Here is a 21,090-nt window from a genome sequence, read left to right as displayed (position 1 = left end):
TGTTCTGCATCTTTTGCTCCTTGGAGCACCCAAACTGCCATCCCCTCTTCCCAGATACAGAGATATGCCTCTCACAATGAGGGCCCAAGTCTGAGGTTATGACCACCATCTGCATCCCATCCCTTTTTTTCAAAACTGCAGCTTTCCATTTATCATTTCTTCTCTGAGCCTGCTCACATAGATCTCCATGGTGCATCCCCCATCCACAGCTCTGTCTTGACCTATCATAAGGTCTGAAAGACTTGGCTCTGCCTGAGGTCCTCAGCTGCAATTCTTCATCGTTCTAGGCATGTTTTATGGTTCAGAAGTAGTCTGTACTGGTGGCGTGATGGTTGCCAAACATACTGGCTTTACTTACAATCATGTGGGATGTAATGAATTCTGCTCCTTACCAAATGGCTGCAGTGTTTCCACTGCATAGTTGATAGCCATCTCTCGTGCTCTTGAGCATATTCATTCCTGCACTGGTGAATCCTTCCCCATCTGTAGCGACTCCTTGAGCAGTTTATAAGGTGTTTACCAGTGTTTTCCTTTTCATTTCTTGGTCCTGATGATCCATGATTCCCTATTCGCCAACAGACAATGTGGATGCTTGGTGAGCTCTGTCTGGACCCTTAAGTCACATCAAGATCCCAGGGAATGAATTCATTGACAGGCCGCCTCTTGAGATTTGTATTCTGGCACCAAACCTTCAATCAATATTATGCCACCAAATTCTAAGGATTTGTAATCCTTTTGGACTGTCCTAACCTAGTCACCCTGCAGTGGACTCAATCCTCCTCACTCACTACCCCTGGTGTTAGCAGATGATGCCTCAGTGGCTGAACTGGTTTTATAGTTTATTGATAATAGAGGCTTTTATCACGTTCTCTAAGGGATGATGTCAGCCTTGTCAGCCCATGGAAAGTTGACAGGACACCCCCCTGCCACCTCTGTCCTGACTGGGCAATGGCTGTCTGTGCCTGATGCTCTGTTTCAGACCTTGCCCTATCTATTCCTCACTCTTCTTCCCTTTCTCACATGTTCTCACAGTTTCTGCCTTTGAGGGCCTTCAGCGGCTCCCTGGACTGAGCACCTCACCAGACTTCCTTCCTTTCCCTCTTTTCTTCTTCCTTGTTTTCTTTCTAGGCTTTGTTGAGCTCTGATAAACCTTGGGGTTTTCTTTTCTTGGGTTTTATGTATCCCTTTCAATTATGTGTAGTGTTGTTGAATTGTCTGTTTCAGGTAGGAGGGACTGATGGCTTCATTGTTTTGTCCCTTTAAACATTAAACCAACCAGTCAAGTTGACTGTTAGATGGCAAGGACAGTGATTTGTGATCTCTACTTGGTAACTGTGTTATTAATTTACTTGCTGCATGTTAATAATTGTGTTTAATCACTTAAGTACTAGGTTATTGCACTCAGTCACATTATAGGAGTGTAGTACGTGGCAAGCTGTTCATCGGTGCATAAATTATAGTAGGTGACACATGATCTGGCCATAAACAGTAGTTCATTCAGCAACTGAAGTGCAAGCAAAGTGTTTGAACTGCAAATCCTTTTTGGGCCACATTATTTGTAGTATATTGGCTCCACATAACAAATTTTCAACCACATTTGATGGAGGTGCTGGTACCAAGAGAACATTTGCATACGTAAATATGGCTACGCTTCAGCTTCATTGCAGGGAACTAAGGAAAATATTGACAAAATACGCTACAGGAATAAAACAAAAATCACAATTAACATAAAATATGGTGGCGTAGTGCCACAAGATCTGATGACCAAGATACAGTTCTCCAAAACATGTAGTGAGAATAATAATAAGTGTACAAATAGAACTGTTGTTCTGTGAGGAACAGCAATATGGTCTTCTTTGTAACAAGCTAGAAAGAGATCAGCATCATTTATGTAGTGCAAATAAGGAAGCTGCAACCCTTTTCAGAGTCAAAGTTTCTTGTTAGTTTTACTGTGTTAAATTTAGCTCAGGTAAACATAAATGGTTGATAGCAGTCAGTAATTCAGTTCCTAATGGCTGCTTCACTACATTTGTTTATACCTTTGTTTGTGCCAAATCCTGGTACAGTCTCTTTGATTATTTGATTGTCAGATCATAATGAAGGAATGAATGAGTGAATGAATAGTGCAGTTCCCGTAACAATAATGCATATAATGCATAGAAATATTTGAAATCAAGTAAAGTAACACAGTACTTGGAAATCAGTGATAGAATACAAACAATGGAATGAGGAAAGACAATTACTCATATGATTTACATTTTCTGTGTTTACCTAAATCACTTCAGACAAGATAAATAATATGCTGTGTAGTGAGTGGATGTCTTCTCTGATACTGCCATTAAAATTGAAGAACACAATACATAACTGATAAGCAATCTGGTTACAGTGCAACATAGTGAACATTTGAATGGAATCTTTAAAACAGAACACACACAATACTTCAGGGAAGATAACTGATGTGACAAATAAAACCTGTAGCCCAGACATTGAGTTACAGATTATATACTTTGCTCTAAATAGGTCTCAGTTAGTTTTATTTGTTATTGAAGCATCCCTCAGCAATAATCCATACAAAATTATTTGTCTGTTTTCAAATGTGGTGTTAAATGGAAACATCATACTAATTTTTCTAAAGGACTGTTCATCTTAGGCTAGCATCTAAATATAAGGCACATACAATTGATGTGCTGAGAGGTCACAAAATTATGAAATTTACATATTTCTCAATATTATAAGATATAGACTTTTTCAACAGATGTTACTCCTGTGTCCTATTTTCATAGCTTAATTGGAATTATTTATTCCTACAGGAAGCCTGACACACAACCAAATGTAATACCTGACTCAACAACCACTTCACCAAACAGCAGCCTTGTCTCAAAGTTCCAGTCTCCCACTACACAATCTGGTAACACTTCAAGTCAGCAAATTAGGAAGCGTGTTAGTGAAGAGAGTAAGTTCCAGTTTTTCTTAAGGTTTTTGAATTATCAGATGTTGCGATTGACTGATGGACATACTGGCTGACTGATCTATCTATCTCTCTATCTATCTGTCTATCTATCTATCAGTCTGTGAAAGAATGTGCATTGTATGCATTTGAAATCATTGTTTTAACACATGGTCTATTGGTGTAACACTTATTTCATGGTTAAGTTGAAGCATAGTTGTTGATCTAACCAACACAGGTTTCTTGTCTGAAACTTGGCCACGGACTGACTGTCTCGGGACCAAAAATTGGGCCCTTATATATCCTCACAATAGTAGGCACTGAAACTACACATTGTTTGATGTTTAATTTAAGAAATTACAATTAAAACTTAACTCATTAAATTAACTGAATACTTCAAAAACTTGCATCGTTGTAACAGTTTCTTCTACTACAAGAGTTTGCCACAATTATTTGCTTAAGTGATGAAATTAGCAGATACAGTTACACAAACAATACTTCTGAGAAAACTGGTAATTACTTTGGAATTAATTAAGAGCTGGCTTTGCTAACATGTTTTTGAATAGAGCCAAATAGACCCTTTAAGAATACCATTAGTTACTCCTCCAAAAGTTTATAATTATTATATAATTTATATTTGTTTACAAGTCAACAATAGAATTTAAGTTACAAAACATTTACTGATTTTATCCTACAGCAAGAGATGCTAACTAGGCATAGTCAAAATAAATTACAAAATCAATGACATACATAAAACTAAGCACTAAATTAGATCTGGTATTATATTCTTTAAAACTCAGGGCCTACCTTCCTCTTTTATGAAAATGCACATTATACTCACATATGTTATCGGTAATTAGTCAGACATAAGTAAATGAATTTTAATGAGGCAGATGGAAAAACAAGAGGGGAAGTAAAAATACCCCAATTTGCTTCATCACAAGCTGTTAGAATGCAGGTACTGTTTGAAGTTGTTGGGTTTAATGTGGGCAGAGGTGTGGACAGAGCCATCAGAGAGGACGAGGTCAACATCTAGTAAAGTGGCATGTTGGGTTGAGGAGGACCATGTGAAGGAGATTGGAGAGAGGGTGTTGTGGTTGTGAAGGAACGAAGATAGGGTGTCTTGGTCCTGAATCCAGATTGTGAAGATATCATCAATGAACCTGAACCACATGAAGGTCTTTGTGTTCTGGAAGGCTAGGGAGGTCTCCTCTGGATGACCTATAAAAAGGATGGCGTAGGAGGGTGCCATGCGGGTGCCCATGGCCATGCTGCAGATTTGTTTATATACATTACCTTCAAATGAGATGTCATTTCGGGTTAGGATAAAGTTAGTTAGGTATATGTTAAATGAGCTAGTGGGTTTGGAGTCTGAAGGACGTTGAGAATGATAGTGTTAAACAGCAGTAAGACTGTGGGCATGAGGGATTTTGGTGTAGAGGGAGGTGGCATCATCAGTGACAAGTAGAGATCCAGGAAGTAAATGGTTGGGGTGGTGGAGAGACAGTGAAGGTAGTGGTTGGTATGAGTCAGATAATTGATGGAAGTCTTCTGCCAGGTTGTCACTATGATTCATAACAACTGTGGTGGAAGCTTTGTATGCAAGTAGGATGATTTGGTCAGGATTTGTTTTAAGGTTGTGTGTAATTGTACTTTCTGCTGCAAAAAGGTTGGTGTTCTGAGGAAGGGACTTGGGAATGGATGGTGTGTCTAAGTTGGAGTTAAGTAATTCCTGGAGGGCGAACAGCAAGTGGTTAGAAAAGAGAGTGGAAAAATCACAGTTGGATGGTGGTATGAAATGAAAGAGGCAGAATTCATTGTTGGAATTATGGCGGTTTTGCTTGGAGGACCTGGTGGCAAAGAAGGGCCTCCACTGCAGGGATTGGGTGGAGAAGAGCAGATCTCTGACAAGCCCAGCATGGTTAAATTTCGATGTAGGACTAAAGGTGAGCCATTTAGATAGGACTGAAACTTCTCTGGAGCTGAGGGCCTGTGGTGGAAAGGTTAACAACAGTGTTACAGGTATGTTTTCTCCCTGGATTTGGTGGAGAGTTTGAAGGAAGTTGGAGGGGTGGCAAGTTGGAAATGTCAGCTAGGAAAGGTTTAGCTGCTGTGAGGGATGGATGAATAGGAACACTGTGGGTACAATGGGGGTTGGAAAGTGGTGCCCCAAAGCAGCAGTAGCATGTTAGCAGGTTGCATAAATTATGTAGGTGGTGTCTGGAATGCTCCTCCAGGTAATAGAAAGCAAGTGACTCAATTTCAAAGCTGTGATGTATGTTGGTTGTTGGTTGTTTTTGGGGAAGGAGACCAGACAACAAGGTCATCGGTCTCATCGGATTAGGGAAGGATGGGGAAGGAAGTCGGCCGTGCCCTTTGAAAGGAACCATCCCGGCATTTGCCTGGAGCAATTTAGGGAAATCACAGAAAACCTAAATCAGGATGGCTGGACGTGGGATTGAACCATCGTCCTTCCGAATGCGAGTCCAGTGTCTAACCACTGTGCCACATCACTCGGTGTGTGATGTATGGAATAGGGGTTGCAGAGCATTAGTATATTCTGGAGGGAACAGAGGTGGTTATGGGATGCCAGTGCTACAGAGATGTGTTTTTACAGTACCAGGTTTGTAAGGATCTGGGATTGGCAGAATTTGAAAAGGTGTAGGTCATTGTGAAGGGAGGTGTAGGATTGAGAGACAGGAATCTTTATGGTTAAGCCATTTGGGGGGATTTGATGATTTAGGCAACATTTGAGAAACAGGATGTGAGACTAGGTTTTAGCCAGGGAAATGGTTATTTTCCTCAGCTGCTGCAGAGAGATGGAGCAAGAAAAAATACACACAGATAAGCAAAAATACACACAGACATGAAACAGTATGCACAGATATGTAGAATTACACATGAATATGTAAAACATGCAAAAAATACGTCAAAAAGACTAATACACCAAACACTTCATTCTCCAACTCTCCACAATTCCCTCACCTCTTCATCCCATGGATCCTTACTCGTCACTGTTGATGCCACCTTGCTATACACAGACATCCCTCATGCCCATGGTCTTACAGCTACTGAACAATACCTTTCCCAAGGTCCTTCAGATACCAGACCCACTATCTCATTCCTCATTCACCTTACTAAGTTTACCCTAACCCACAACTACTACTCCATTGAGGGGAAGATATATAAACAAATCCATGGTACAGCCATGGGCACATGCATGGCACCCTTCTATGCCAATCTTTTTATGGGCCGTCTAGGGGAGTCCTTACAAGCCTCCCAAAACACCAAACTTCTAGTCTGATTCAGATTCATTGATGATATCCTTATGCTCTGGACTCATGGCCAAGACATCCTATCTTCTTTCTGTCGAAACCTCAATACATTCCTTTCCAACCACTTCAAGTGGTCATCTTGAACCCAGCATGTTGCTTTCCTAGATGTTGACTTCCTCCTCTGTAATGGGTTCATTGCACCTCTGCCCACATTAAACCCAACTGCCAACAGTATCTGCATTTTGATAGCTGTCATCCCTTTTACAGCCAAAATTCCCCGTCATCCAGCTTGGCCAGCTGGGGACATGCGGTGACAAAAATTCCCTTGCTCAGTACTCTGAGAGTTCCACCAAGGCCTCAACAGATAGACACTATCCCCAAGCCTCATCTGCTATCAAATTTCCCATGCCACTCCCCCCTCCCCCCAAATGCCCAATTACCAGCAATGAAAGAGTTTCCCCTTCATCTCCCAGCACCACCATCCTGGACTGGAACAACTAAACCAAATCCTTTGCCAGGGCTTTGATTACTTATCATCATGCCATGAAATGAGGGACATCCTACCTGAGATACTTGTCATCCCTCATTAAGTGGCATTCTGTCACCCACCCAACCTCCACAACACCCTAGTCCATCTTACACCACTCCCAATCCCAACCCCTTTCTACAAGGATTACATCCGTGTGGAAGACCCATGTGCAAAACCTGCCCAATCCACCCACCCATCATTTCTTATTCCAGCCTGCCTGAGCTATATCCTACCCCATCAATGGCTGGGTCACCTGTGAAAGCAGCCATGTCATTTACCTGCACTGCTGCAGTCACTGAACGTGTTTTATATTGGTGTGACTACCAACCAGTTGTTCACAAGGACGCACAGCCACATCCAATCCATGGCCAAGAGCAAAGTATTCTGTCTTGTGCACAACATGCAGCTGTACATAACACACTTGATTTCAATGTCTGCTTCACTATCTGAGTCATCTGTATCCTTCCCTCTGCCACCAGCTATTCTAGACTGCGCTGATGGGAGTTATCATTACTATACATTCTTCACTCCTGTGATTATCCCGGCCTCAACCTACAGTAACAGACAGTCCTCAGACTCTCCACACAACAGTTTCCATCCCTTCTGTCCTATCATCTCCTCTTGATTCTTATATCCAATCCTGTTTATTTGCCACCCACTGCCAATGAATCTGCCTGTCGTTTCCCACTCCTTGCCTCTATTGCTCCCTTTTCCCCCCACCACAACATCCTGACACTATCTGTTGGTGCTGGTGGTCATTTGCGCATGAATGGTGTTTGTGGTGTGTGTGTGTGTGTGTGTGTGTGTGTGTGTGTGTGTGTGTGTGTGTGTGTGTGTGTGTGTGTGTGATCATTGAAATTAATTTTTGTTCACTTTCATGAAGCGAAATGTTGCACTTTGCCCAGTTTATGCCTTTTGTAATATATTTACTGCACTATTTACATGATGAACTGTAATTTTTTTTCCATTTTGTAAGACGAAAAAGTGTCTTTACACTGTTTATCACTTAAAATATTGTTAGTTAGTTATATGTTCCATACATAATCTGAATGATCCTTTTATTTAAATGATGCGGAATAAGTCTATTTACAGGATTTGTTTACATGCTTACTGTTACCAATAATGAACAAATCATTATTTTTAATCCTATTCATGCAACTACACTACTTCTTTCCTGGTTACCAGTTTTTAAGCAGATATTCAATAGGATAGAAGGTGTTGTCCAAGAGAAATGATTTTAAATTAGATTTGAAACTTGCTTCACTTCTACCTATCAGACATTTTATGGTATTGGGAAAATGAATACTGGGAAAATGATCAAAAATTTTTGTTGCTGCCTACTGGACTCCACTCTGAGTCACTGACAGTTTTAACAATGGGTAATAAAGGTAATTTTTCCCTCTAGTTATGTAGGAAAGGACACCACTTCTTTTTCTCAAATTGTAATGGATTATTTATTACAAATTTGATTAGCAAATATATGTACCATAACACCACAGATAGAATAAATATGTGCTTGAAGAGGTACCTGTGTGACAAGTATTGGTGAACACCACATATTGTTCTCACCACTCAGTTTTGTGCAGTCAATGCTTTCTTGCTTAGTGGTAACCAGCCACAGAAAATTATTCCATAAGATGTTGTTGAGTGGATATAAGCAAGATATGTCAGGAGATTGATAAGTATTTTTCTAAGATTAGCAGTTGTATGAAGAGCAAAAGTAGCTGGTTAATTGTATGAGAAGCTCAGTAATATGCTTCTTCCCATCTAGATTTTCAGCAATATGTACACTAAAACATTTGGATTCTCTGGGCCGTCAAAGGAACTGCACAAACCAAAAATTTTGGAGGCTCTGGCCTGTCAAAGGAACTCCACAAACCAATCTCCTTTCAGGTCTTTATGTTTCTGTTTCGTGCAGGATGTCTTTCACTATTGATGGTACTGGATCACTTGGTCATGACAATGGATGGATTACTGTGGCTATGGGTAGATACAAATCTGTTGCCTTAGCTGGGCTAATGAGAGGGATGTGTAGTGTATAAAACATTTTGTACATCTGAAATTGCTAATAAGGACTTCAGTAAATCATTTTATACCAGTGATATGCCTTTAACATTGTCTACATACAATAGGAGAACAGCAGGGCCAGCAGGAGTGTTTACTTGGATGAGAGGACATGGTACAGTAGAAGAGTTTAGATTAATTGGAGATGTAACATTGTAGTATCATTATTAATAAATTGATCCACATACCTATCCCCCTAATTCAATTAAAAAAACCTTGGTTGCTGCACACAGGGTTTATTGTGCAGCAACACAAAGCTGCACAAGACTGGCACACCTCCTGCTAAGTTCCTGTGGCGTGCAGTTCAAGCTGCCTAGAGGCTCCAAATTGGGGACTCAAGCATATTTCAGATAACTAGTGTACATATTTAAACAAATGGTTCTCGAATCAGAAACATCTGCTAAAAAATACTATGCAGATAATTACGTATTTCCATTGGTTGCTGACATCAATATTATAATATTGTCAAAAAACCAAGATGATGTGACTTACCAAACGGAATTACTAATTCATATCATTAATTTATAATATTGTCAAATAGATAAGCATTGCTACACTGGTCAAAAAATGGGATTTGTAATTCCAACGCTGACTACTGTAAATAAGCCCACCCGGTTAGCCGTGGGGTTTAATGCACTGCTTTCTGGGCAGGAAGGCATGCCGGTCCCTGGCACGAATCCACCTGGCAGATTAGTGTTGAGATCCGGCGTGCCAGACAGTCTGTGGATGGTTTTTAAGGTGGTTTTCCATCTGCCTCGGTGAATGCAGGCTGCTTCCCCTTATTCCACCTCAGTTACACTATGTCGGCGATTGCTGTGCAAAAACTGTCTCCATTTAAACGTACACTGTAATTACTCTACCATGCAAACATTTGGGGTTACACTCGTCTGGTGTGAGATGTTCCCGGAAGGGGGGGGGGGGGGGGGGTGGACTGCTGTAGCCTGTGGGATTGTGAACCACTGCTAGGTCCCCAGTTCAATAAAATAAAAAATAAAAAGAAATACTGTAAATATTGTAGTCAATATGTGCACAGTTGCATTTCACAGTACTTTAATTTCACTGTTCACAACCCTCACCCCCACCCATGCCCCCAATAAAACACAGTTGTATGTGGCCAGTGCACTATTGTTTTAACTTTCCATAAGCCTCTTTAATAATTTACAGGCAAACCTTCACGTACTGCTACAATAGTTTACTATTGAACATCTATGAGAAGTAGAAACCTAACTACAAAGTTTACAGTTCTTGAAGAATAGAAAGGTACACATGTAGCAGACACTTATTGTTTTAACACACGGCCTAATTGTGTAACAGTTATTTCACAGTTAAGTTGAAGCATTGTTGTTGTTCTAGTTAACACAGGTTTCCTGTCTGATTGGCCATGGATTTGGGCCCTTATATAACCTCACAATAATAGGTACTGAAACTAAACATTGTTCAAAGTTTAATTTATAGAAATTACAGTTAAAACTTTACTCATTAAACTAACTGAATACATTGAAAAATTTGTTCTTGTTTCTTCTACTACGTGAGTTAGGCCGAATTATTTGTTTAGTTGATGAAATTGACAGATATTGTTACGCAAACAATACTTCTGACAAAATTGTTAATTACTTTGGGATTAATTAAGGGATGGATTTACTAACATGTTTTCGAATTGGGCCAAGTAGATCCTTTAAGAATGCTAGTGTTTTGTCTTCCAAATGTTTATAATTATTGCAGACTTTATATTGTTTATAAGTCAACAATAGAATTTAAGTTAAAAAACTATTACTAATTTCACTCTGCAACAATAGATACTAACGAGGAATAGTCAAAATAAATTAGAAAAACAATTACATACCTAAAGCTAAGCACAAAATCAGATCTGGTATTATATTCTTTAAAACTGAGGGCCAACCTTTTCTTTTATGAAAATGCAGATTATACTCATGTACATTAATAGTATGGTAATTAGTTAAAATTGGAAAAACTAATTTAAACAGGCAGATGGCAAAACAAGAGGGGAAGTAAAAAAATCCCAGCTTGCTTTGTCACAGAGTGAGCCTGTTAGTGTATGGTTCAATTCAATTTATTAGCGTCCTTGTAGTACATCATAAAAATGACATAGAACTCCATATGTAACAATTTCATAATTTGAAAAGACACTTGTAATATTATTTTTCACTTTTTGCTTGATTGCTACACACTGCTTTCTATTTTCCAAAAACGATTTAATGATGTCTGCTGCTTTTCCCCTTATACCATGAAGATAAAGCTTTTCTAATAGGATGTCATGACGTACACAATCAAATGCTTTAGATAGGTCCAGGAACATATCACAGACTTACTTCTGTTCATCAAGTGCTTTAGTTACCAGTGTTAGGAATTCAGCTATTGCTGTTTTGGTACATTTGCCCTATCTGAATCCATGTTGTTCATCATTTAGAATACTGCATGTTTGTATAAAATTTAATATTCTGTATTTTATTATGGTTTTTTTTTTTAGAGAGTACAGATGTAATGGTTATGGGTCTGTAGTTTCCTGGGTCTTTTTGCAGCCTCCTTTATGTATAGGGATCACTTTACTCTTTTTCAGGCACATTGGAAATATTCCTTTTTCTATAGATATGTTTATCAGACAGGTCAATGGCTTTACTACCCATTGTGAGCAGCAATCAATTAGTTTAGTGGACATACCATCAAGTCCCTCAGTGTTTTTTTGTTTTTAGGCTATGTATTACTTTTACAGTTTCTGATTCATTAGTTGGGGTCAGGAATAAACATTTTGTCTCGCATGGAATTTTTATTGTGTTTATTTTGGAAATATTATTTTGAGTTATTAATTTGTCCACAACTTTCATATATAGTGTTTGTTTAAAGTATTGCTGACATTTTGTGCATCCCTCAGTTCCCCCCTCCCCATTTACTTTATGTGTTATGTTATCTGTGTTTTCCACACCTGCACCTTTCCTCTTTTCATTTATGAGAGACCATATGGTCTCTGTGATATTTGTTGAAGTTGCTATCTTGTTTTCATAATATGTTGATGTAGTGTCTTTTATAAGTTTGATGTATGTTTTCTTCCTTTCCCTATATGCATCCCTGTTTTCTTGGGTTGGCCTTAACTGACACTTTTCATATATGCTTTTCACCTCTTCCCTCTCCCTTTTTACCTCTACTGTGACCCAATTTTTATTTATCTTCTTACTTATTTCTCTACATACAATGGACATGCCACATCTATGTAATGGCCTAATGTTTTGCAGAATGATTCCCATCCTTTATCTACATTTTCTGTTAAGTATACTTCACTAAAGTCTTCGCTTTCCAATAGCCTTTGTAGCCTATCTATGTTCATTTGCTTTGTTTGTCTAAACTCTTTAAATATTTTTTCTGGCTTTCCTATGTTGCCTACTAATTCAACTACTACCCCATAGTGGTCTACAATAGTTGTGTTTATGACCTGTACTGTCTGCCTGCTCTGTTGCACATTAGTGATCACATGATCTATTAATATTTCTGTATTTTTACAGTATCTCGTGGGACTGTCTACTGCTAAATAAAGTCCATAAGTTTCAATCAGATCTTGAAAACTCCTTGTATAACAGTTGTCTTTTAGCGTGTTAATATTTAGGTCACCAGCTACAATTATATAGTAGTAGTAGTAGTAGTAGTAGTAGTTTACTCATCCAGAGACAATTTACATTGCATGGATTTTGTCAAAAAAATACATAGTATATATACATATATACACACATATAGGGTGAACAATACTATACAAAATACAGATGTGCATAGTAGACTACGTAACATCAGACCACATTGAAATAGCATGTGCAACTTTGATTATTTACATTGATGTATGAGAAAGACTTTTTACATGGAATACACAGTTGATATTTAGATAAACACATACAATTCTAGCAGTTTTGTACATATTATTTATTTAGATCATAGTAACAGTCAGATAAAAATTACTATTGGCACAGAGTACATAAATATAATTGTTTAGTATGGAGCTATTCCAGGTATTCTTTTACATTATAATAGCAGCTGGTCATTAAAAATTTGAATACTGCTTCTTTAAATGAAGACAATTTTTTTATTTCTTTTATCTTTACCGGTAGTTTGTTATACAATCTACTTCCTTGTATGTTTGTTTGTTTCTGCGCCAAAGCCTTGTTAACTCTTTTTATATGAATGTCATAGCACTTTCTTGTGTTGTAAGTATGTAGATCCGAGTTGGATTGGAAATTGTTAATATTTTGTTTTATATTAATTACGCTTTTCTGTATATAGAGGCACGGTAGGGGTAGAATATTCAGCTGTTTAAATAATTGCTTTGAAGGAGTTAGCCTTGAACTGTTGGTAATTATTCTAACAGCTCGTTTTTGTAGAGTGAAGATGGTTCTCAGATTTTTCTTACTATGACCCCAGAAGATGAGGCCATAGGTAATAACAGAATGTATATAAGCAAAGTAAACAGCTCTGCTACATTCCCTACTACATACAAAGCTAATAACGCGTAAAACAAAGCAAGCAGAGCTTAACTTATTTGAGAGATACAGGATATGAGATTTCCAGTCTAAATTTTCATCTATATGTACACCTAAGAATTTTGTGGTAGCAACTCTCACAATTTCTTTATTTTGTATTCTGAGATCTAGATCAGAGTGTAACTTTGCTTTCCTGTAATGGATACAATTAGTTTTAGAGATATTTATGGTTAATTTGTTCACTTCAAACCAATTTGGCAAATATTCTATACCTCTGGTTGCAGATGTTGGCAATACCCGGTTTATGTCAGTTACTACAATGTTTGTGTCATCCGCAAACAGGGTTATATGAGTACTATTTACTGGAGTCTTGATATCATTTATGTAAAGAAGAAATAGGAGAGGTCCTAGAACACTCCCCTGCGGTACCCCTATTGGCACAGTCTGAATATCCGATCTGTAAACAATACTTTGGTTTTTACTGTTTGTTGTTGCAATTTCTACTACCTGTTTCCTATTATGGAGATATGACTGAAACCACTTTTTAGCTACTCCTCGTATACCGACATATTCTAATTTGTCTAGCAGGATATCATGTTGGACAGTATTTAATGCCTTTGAGAGGTCCAAATTTATTCCTATTGTACTGTTGTTCTTATCTAGCCCCATTACAATATTTTCTATGAATTGGGTGATGGCTGACTCTGAACTCATTCCTTTGCGGAAGCCGTGTTGGTTTACAGACAATAGACTGAATTTCTCGAGGTAATTTGTAATTCTGTTTTTCATGACTGTCTCTATTACTTTTGAAAATACTGATAATAAAGCTATTGGTCTATAGTTTCCCACTTCATGTATATTGCCCTTTTTATACAATGGTTTTACTTTTGCAATTTTTAATCATTGTGGAAAGACACCTTCTGAAAATGATATGTTTATGATGTGTGAGAGTGGGTCTGATATGACACTAGCACATCTCATCATGACTGAGCAAGGTATCTCGTCAATCCCTGAGGACATTTTATTCTTCATTGTTTTTATTATTTGATTAACTTCCAATTTGTTTGTGGGAGGTAGCAATAATGAATTCACACTTTGTTCTTCTGGGATTGATGTTATTCTAATCTTAGGACAATTTTTATGCAGATTGATTGGACTATTTATGAAGTAGTCATTAACGTAATTTGCTAAAGTATGATTTCTGACTAGCACACCTTGATCATCTTTTAAAACAAAGTCATCTGGATTTCTAACATTTTTGCTTGGGCCTATTTCTTTTTTTACTACATTCCATATAGCTTTTGATTTGTTTGCTGAGCCAGCAATTACACTGTCATTGTGCATTGTCTTGGCTTTTTTGATCACCTTCCTGTAAATTTTCTTGTATGTCTTAACATAATCTGTGAAGTGTTCATCTTTGTTATCTTTTTGAGTTGACTGATATGTTTTAGTGTTTGACTAGATACTCTAATAGCAGGTGTTATCCACTGGCTTGAGTTCCTAGGCATGACATTGATCTTTGTGAGCTTTTTTGGGAAACACATCCCAAATAGGGACATGAATGTACTAGAAAAGGCATTGAAAGATTCCTCGGCTGTAGTTTGTGCAAAGACATCTTCCCAGGTTTCATTAGCTAACAACTGGATGAAAGTATTTACTTTTTCTGTATAGAAGTGCCTTTTGTATCTCCACTTATATTTTACTGCCTTGGGGATAGAGTAATTTATGTCTGTTAATAGTGTATTGTGATCCGAAAGACCTAAGTTTACGTTTAGTGGCTCAGTGATACCATTCTCCATATTTGAGAAAATATTGTCTAAAAGAGAAGATGACAGTTCTGTTATTCTGGTGGCATCTGTAAAGAGTGGTTTCATGTGGAAGCTGCTGAGTATACTCAAAAGCTGTCTTTTTTCATTACTTTCAACTAAAAGGTTAATATTAAAATCTCCACATAAAAATAATTTCACTTCATTACTATAAAAAGTGTTTAATGCTGCTTCTATTTTTTTGAAGAATATGTTTTTGTCACCCAGTGGAGATCTATATACTGTAAGGACAACTAGTTTTTCACTCTTCTCCTCAGTGTTTAACTCTATGGCACATGATTCAAAATGTTTTTCTATATTTAGATGGTCCAATTCTGTTTTCACTTTGAACTACAGTCCTACCCTAGAGTAAATGCATACCCCACCATTTTTAAAAACACTTCAGCAATAATGTGTTGCTAAATTAAACTTGCTTATATTTATGAGACTTAATTCACTAGCCTTGCACCAGTGTTCAGATAAACAAATACAAGAGACATCAGCAAGATTATTTAAAGCTACTTCTAGATCTAGTACTTTGTTTCTGAGGCATTGAATATTCTGACACATTATCCTGACTGTTTTGCAAGTATTTTCTCTTTTGTCATTACCTGGCAATGTGCTGTTTTTTCCATAGTAGTTGTGACTTATCTGCAAATTTTCTTGCTGATTTGTCACAATCTTTTCCATTTCTTTGTCTGAAGCCATAAAAAATCCTTATTTAATGATGTAGATGTACCTTGTCCTTGACTCCTCCTTAGGCAGTGTTGTGTTGCTGCAACTGTTGTTGATGGTTTTGTTGCTGCTGCTACTGTTGTTGTTGGTTCAGTTGCTGCTGCTGTTGTTGCTGCTAGTGCTTCTGTGGTTGGAAGTGGTGGTGGTGGTAATGGTAGTGGATGTGGTGGTGGTGCTGACAGGATTCTTCGTGCTGTTGGTTCAGTAGTAGGTTCCTCTGTTGCTACTGTTTTTTGGATGGTCCATTTGCGTGCTGCTCCTGTTTTTGCTGGTGTTTCTGCTTTTGGAGATTTATACCATCCCAGTTCAGTGGCTGTCACTTTGTAATTGCATTTAATTGCTTCCCTTATTAAGTTTCCTAACCTGGCCTTTCCATTTCTGTTAAGGTGAAGCCCATGTTTCATAAAACATTCTCTGTCAAGTGTGCTTGAGTCAATTAATTTCACATTGCTGAATAGCCTACAACTACTTTTAAGTTTCGCATTAATTCTGTGAATTTCCTTATTCACACATGACCATTCAGGTAAATCATGCCTGTGGGTAAAGTTCACCAGTAAAATGATTGTATTTGACAGTACTAGCAAAAGACTCAAGAACTGTTTACACATTTTCATAGCATTGTTTTCGTAAATGTCTTTAGCTCCTGCGCAGATTACAACACTGTCCTGCTTGTGATAGTTATATTTTATGATGTTTTCCGTCACTTCTTTGAAACCAGCACCTGGTTTAACCATGCTTGTGACTGTAGTTGATTTACTATTTTCTTGCAGTTCTTGAGAAATTCCTTTGGCGTGACTGTCTCCAAAGACGTCGACTTTTGATTCTTTCTTCTTTGTCACACACGTCGGTTTTTGTTTATTTGTATTTTCACTTTGTTGCAAAACGTCGTATTTGTTTTTATCGCAAAATGTGACAGATTTTACGGAGTTTGTTATTCTTTTAGTGGACAAGGGATTACCTTTTAGTGACACTTTTATCTACTCTAACGTTGTTTCACTGTTTTGCATCACTTCACTAGCATTTTGCATATCCTTATTGCAGGTATCACTACTATTCGACAGAACACTGTACCTGTTTTTATCTGTAATTATAATTTCATTTGCTGCCTTTGATGCCTGTCTATTGCTTCCTTTCCACTTCTCATAACTCACCAGGTTCCCGTTTTGTGGCTTTATTGTTTTATCATTTAGAATATGGCACAACTTCTTCAGCTCACAGTTTTCATTAGTTATATATGAAATCTCACGTCTTAAAACATTTACAACTTTTTGTAAACTTGAAATGCGTTCGTTAAGTTTTTCGATTTCACTTTTACAGTTTACACAGGATTCCTTTTTTACGACAGAACAGTAACTTTTATTCACTCGTTCACTATGCATCACTACACTCGTCGCCATCTTGCTTTTGATATAAGAGAATTCCCTGCTAGCCTTATCCAACAGTACTTCTAACTCTTTTAGAAATCCATTTATCTGGCTGTTTGGTGATCTGTAGATACCTATTATCACACATTTCTCCCCATAATATGTTGTCTGTATTGCTGCAGCTTCAAACAGCATTTCTGTACAGTTGTCTACTGACCATGGAATAGTACCCTTATTTTACTGTGTACGTAGACTGCAATCCCTCCACCCTTGTGTTCAGATCTACAGAAATTTGCAACTCTTTTATATTCCTGTATGTTGTAAACATTAATTTCATTTCCTTTCAGCCCATGTTCTGACATAATAAATATATGTGGTAACTCCACAGCTACTAGTACTTCTGTCTGTTCTAACTTACTGGATGCATACTGTACATTCCGCTGCAAGATTCTTATATTATTAATATTTGTGTTGATCTTTTGATTTTGTATGGCACCTTTCTCTTTACCTGCTGGTGCAAAAAAATCCTGGTCCTTGAGATGCTTTTGCTTCCTTGTTCTCTCTCCTCTCCTGTATCTTGCCTGCGGGATGTCTGTCATAGCGTCTTCTTGTGTAGGTGACAACACAGCTTCTTCTGCTAGTGTTGACACTGCTCCTCCTGCTGGTGATGTCACTGCTTTTTTCCTGCTGGTGTTGACACTGCTTCTTTTTCTGCTGGTGTCGACACTGCTTCTTTTTCTGCTGGTGGTGACACTTCTTTTAACTCCTTTTCAGGGCAGAGTGTAGTTTCCTCTTCCGTTCTTCCATCTTGTGGTTGTTTTGAGTCTGGTACTGGATACTGTATTGTATCTTCTATTACTTCACTCATTGACAGTGGTATGGTTCTACGTACTTGTTCTTGTGTCCTGCTAATTTTTTCTAATATTTCTTTGCACAGGATTTGTTTACCATAGTTGTTTCTGTGCAGGCCATGCTTTCTGAAATGTTCTCTCACTGATCTTGTTGCTTCAGTAAATGTAACATTAGAGAAAAAGCTACATACCTTCCTGAATTTTCTGTTTGTGTTGACAATTTCTCTGTTTACACATGAAGCTTCTATCAGATCATGTCCATGTGGAATGCTTACGATGTATACATCGGAATGTATAAGTTTTTCTAACGATTTTCTTGGAGCCCTAGTTGCATTTACACTTTTGTTCTTATAAACATCGTTTCCTCCTCCAATAATAACACATTTGGAACCATATATCACTGTTGTTTCACAATCTTTTAGAACTTCATTTAGAGGGGCACCCGGACGGGTAAAACCAGTTACTTTTAGTTTATTTTGCATAGTGGCCATAATACCTGCTAAGCCTTTTCCATCGCTAGTTAAAAATATGTAAACATCACCTTTCTTATTTTTCTCACGTGGCGCAAGATTTCGCAAATGTTTAATATTTTCTTGCTTCTTCCAGGTACTTCCTGGAGATGTGAAATCTTTTTTCTTATTTCCCTGGTTGACTGTATCTTCATTTTTATCTAGCAGATCATATTTGTTAATTGTTTTTAATTCGAAGTGTTTTTCATTTTGTTTCACACGCCAGTTTTTTGTAGGCCTAATAAAGGGCTCATTTTCCACTTTTTGTTCTTGTTTGAGTTCATTTATTACTGTTTCCAGATTACTTATAAATTGCTTTGCACACAATAAGTCCTGTTCTAATGTAGAAACTATGTTTCCTTCGTGTACACTACCATGTTTTTATAAATACACCATTCGCAAACAGCATTTAATTACACCACAGGCGCATTTCATGTTTTCTTCATCGAAAGGTGAGATACAGTTGAAATGAATCCATTTTTGGCACACTGAACATAGTCTAATACCATTTAAAAGTCTTTCACTACATACAATGCACTTTATATTTGCAATATAGGCATTTTGCACAGAACCACTTACTAAAACTTCTGTATGAGCCGCCATCTTTTGGAAGCATCTTTTTTTTCATAGCAGGACTACTTTGTCACCTACAGCACAGTGGTACTGCAATAACATTCCATGACCTGTTTTGTCGACCTTCATGGCAAGCCATCTTAGGCTAACATTCCAGTGAGGTCATGCCTGCCTACACATGGTGAGAGTTTCTACTGCTTTCCTTAATGCTAGCCAAACCCCACCTTGGTCAACAAGGTTGCCAGATTTCTCTCTCCAGCTGAGAATGTTGGGAGCATTATGGATAGGGCCCTCCAACCATCTCAAGATTTTGATGATCTAATGCACCATTTGGACAGAATTAGGCACGATATCGTTCAGGAGGACATCCAACAACTATGTCAACCAATGACAAGCTGAATTACTGCTTGCATAAGGGCCAGAGGTGGACCAATGCACTACTGAGTTGCTCAAATTGTGAAGCTCTTTCACTTTAATAAATCATTCAATACTTCTGAATTGTAGTCATTTGTTTGTACATTTACACACAGCTGCCAATTCCCATCCCATTTGAATAATTTTATTTGTGTGTGTGTGTGTGTGTGTGTGTGTGTGTGTGTGTGTGTTTGTTTGTTTATTTGTTTCTAATATGTACTACTTAACAAGGATGGTTTCTGATTTCTGTATATGTGAGGATTCCCAGAGGCAACAAAAATGCCAAGAAATTCCAATTTTCCATATTGAGTAATAAAAAACTAACAAGTTTAGAAATAGAAATTTTTAGAGTCAGAAAAATCAGGCCTAAGAAACTGTGGTACTGAGTTTTGGAAATAATCATTATTTAAGATTGGAATTGCAGAAGTTTTGAAAATTTTTTCTCCACATCATTTACATGTATAGTAAACCATCCAAAGAAAATATGCTCACAATAAGTGAATGTGTCACTATCATCAGTAGTCTGAAAACTCTCCAGTGAATAGTAAACTTCAATTAAATAAAGCTTGAACAAGAAATTAGCTATTTCATGTGACTATTGTCCATTTGCTCTTAACAAAAGAAGACAAAATAAAAAAAAATGTTGATGTAAGAGTGCTGTAACAACAGGTAGGAGAGTCCCACACTGCTCTGTTAAACAACAAGATTAGCCACCTGATACTCTGCCACTCTCTTTGCTCTGTTATCTTGCATGCTTAAGATGTCACCATTCTATTTTGGCACACTTCATTATAATCGAAGATAAACCAAAATCGAACTTTAATTTTATGTGCTGTCTTACTTGCAATTTAGTCAACCTGTGTATCATCCAAATTTATTATCAATATTATGAAAGGGGTATTTGCTTCTCAACACACAGTTGAGATGCCCAACAAGGCCTTGGTCAAAAATAGAACACACACACACACACACACACACACACACACACACACACACACACAAATGCAAACACAACTCATTCACACATGAGTTGCATTTGTATGAGTAGGTGCATGTGTGTGGCTAAAAGTTCACTTTCTGACAGTCGTTTTGTTGTGCCTGTCTCTGACAGTACCTCTGCTATATAGTCATTAGCAACTATTCTTTTCATAACATTTTTACATTCCATCCTGAATTTTTCATTGTTTAAATTTTTATCACATTTTCATTGAGATTATAACACATTTCTACATACTCCTTTTCAGAATGTGATGAGTATAAAAGGCCTTTGGAAGAGGAAGCTAAAATTCCTTATCCATTAACTTTTCATTTCGTTGTTGGAGGTACGGACGCTGATATTGGAGAGATTCCTCACATGGTAAATATGCCAGTAGTTAATTGTTGCATGTTGTTGATGTTGTTGTTGTTGTTGTTGTTGTTGTCTTCAGTCCTGAGACTGGTTTGATGCAGCTCTCCATGCTACTCTATCCTGTGCAAGCTTCTTCATCTCCCAGCACTTACTGCAACCTACATCCTTCTGCATCTGCTTAGTGTATTCATCTCTTGG

At 37.7% G+C, this 21,090-nt stretch overlaps 1 protein-coding gene across 3 annotated transcripts in view; it reads left to right on the top strand.

Moving 5' to 3' along the window:
* Window positions 1-21,090, top strand: part of LOC126458569 (serine protease snake-like) — a 720,709-nt gene that overhangs the window by 111,424 nt on the left and 588,195 nt on the right. For all 3 annotated transcript variants that reach the window (XM_050095702.1, XM_050095701.1, XM_050095700.1), the window contains exons 5-6: window positions 2,811-2,953; window positions 20,789-20,901. In XM_050095702.1, coding sequence (XP_049951659.1) covers window positions 2,811-2,953; window positions 20,789-20,901 — 256 coding nt within the window. The remainder of the gene's footprint in view (window positions 1-2,810; window positions 2,954-20,788; window positions 20,902-21,090) is intronic.

This window comes from Schistocerca serialis, chromosome 2 (assembly GCF_023864345.2).
Source record: "Schistocerca serialis cubense isolate TAMUIC-IGC-003099 chromosome 2, iqSchSeri2.2, whole genome shotgun sequence".
Classification (NCBI taxonomy): Eukaryota; Metazoa; Arthropoda; class Insecta; order Orthoptera; family Acrididae; genus Schistocerca; species Schistocerca serialis.
The sequence above is the reverse complement of the archived record's forward strand: the minus strand, read 5'-3'. Positions and strand labels throughout refer to the sequence as shown.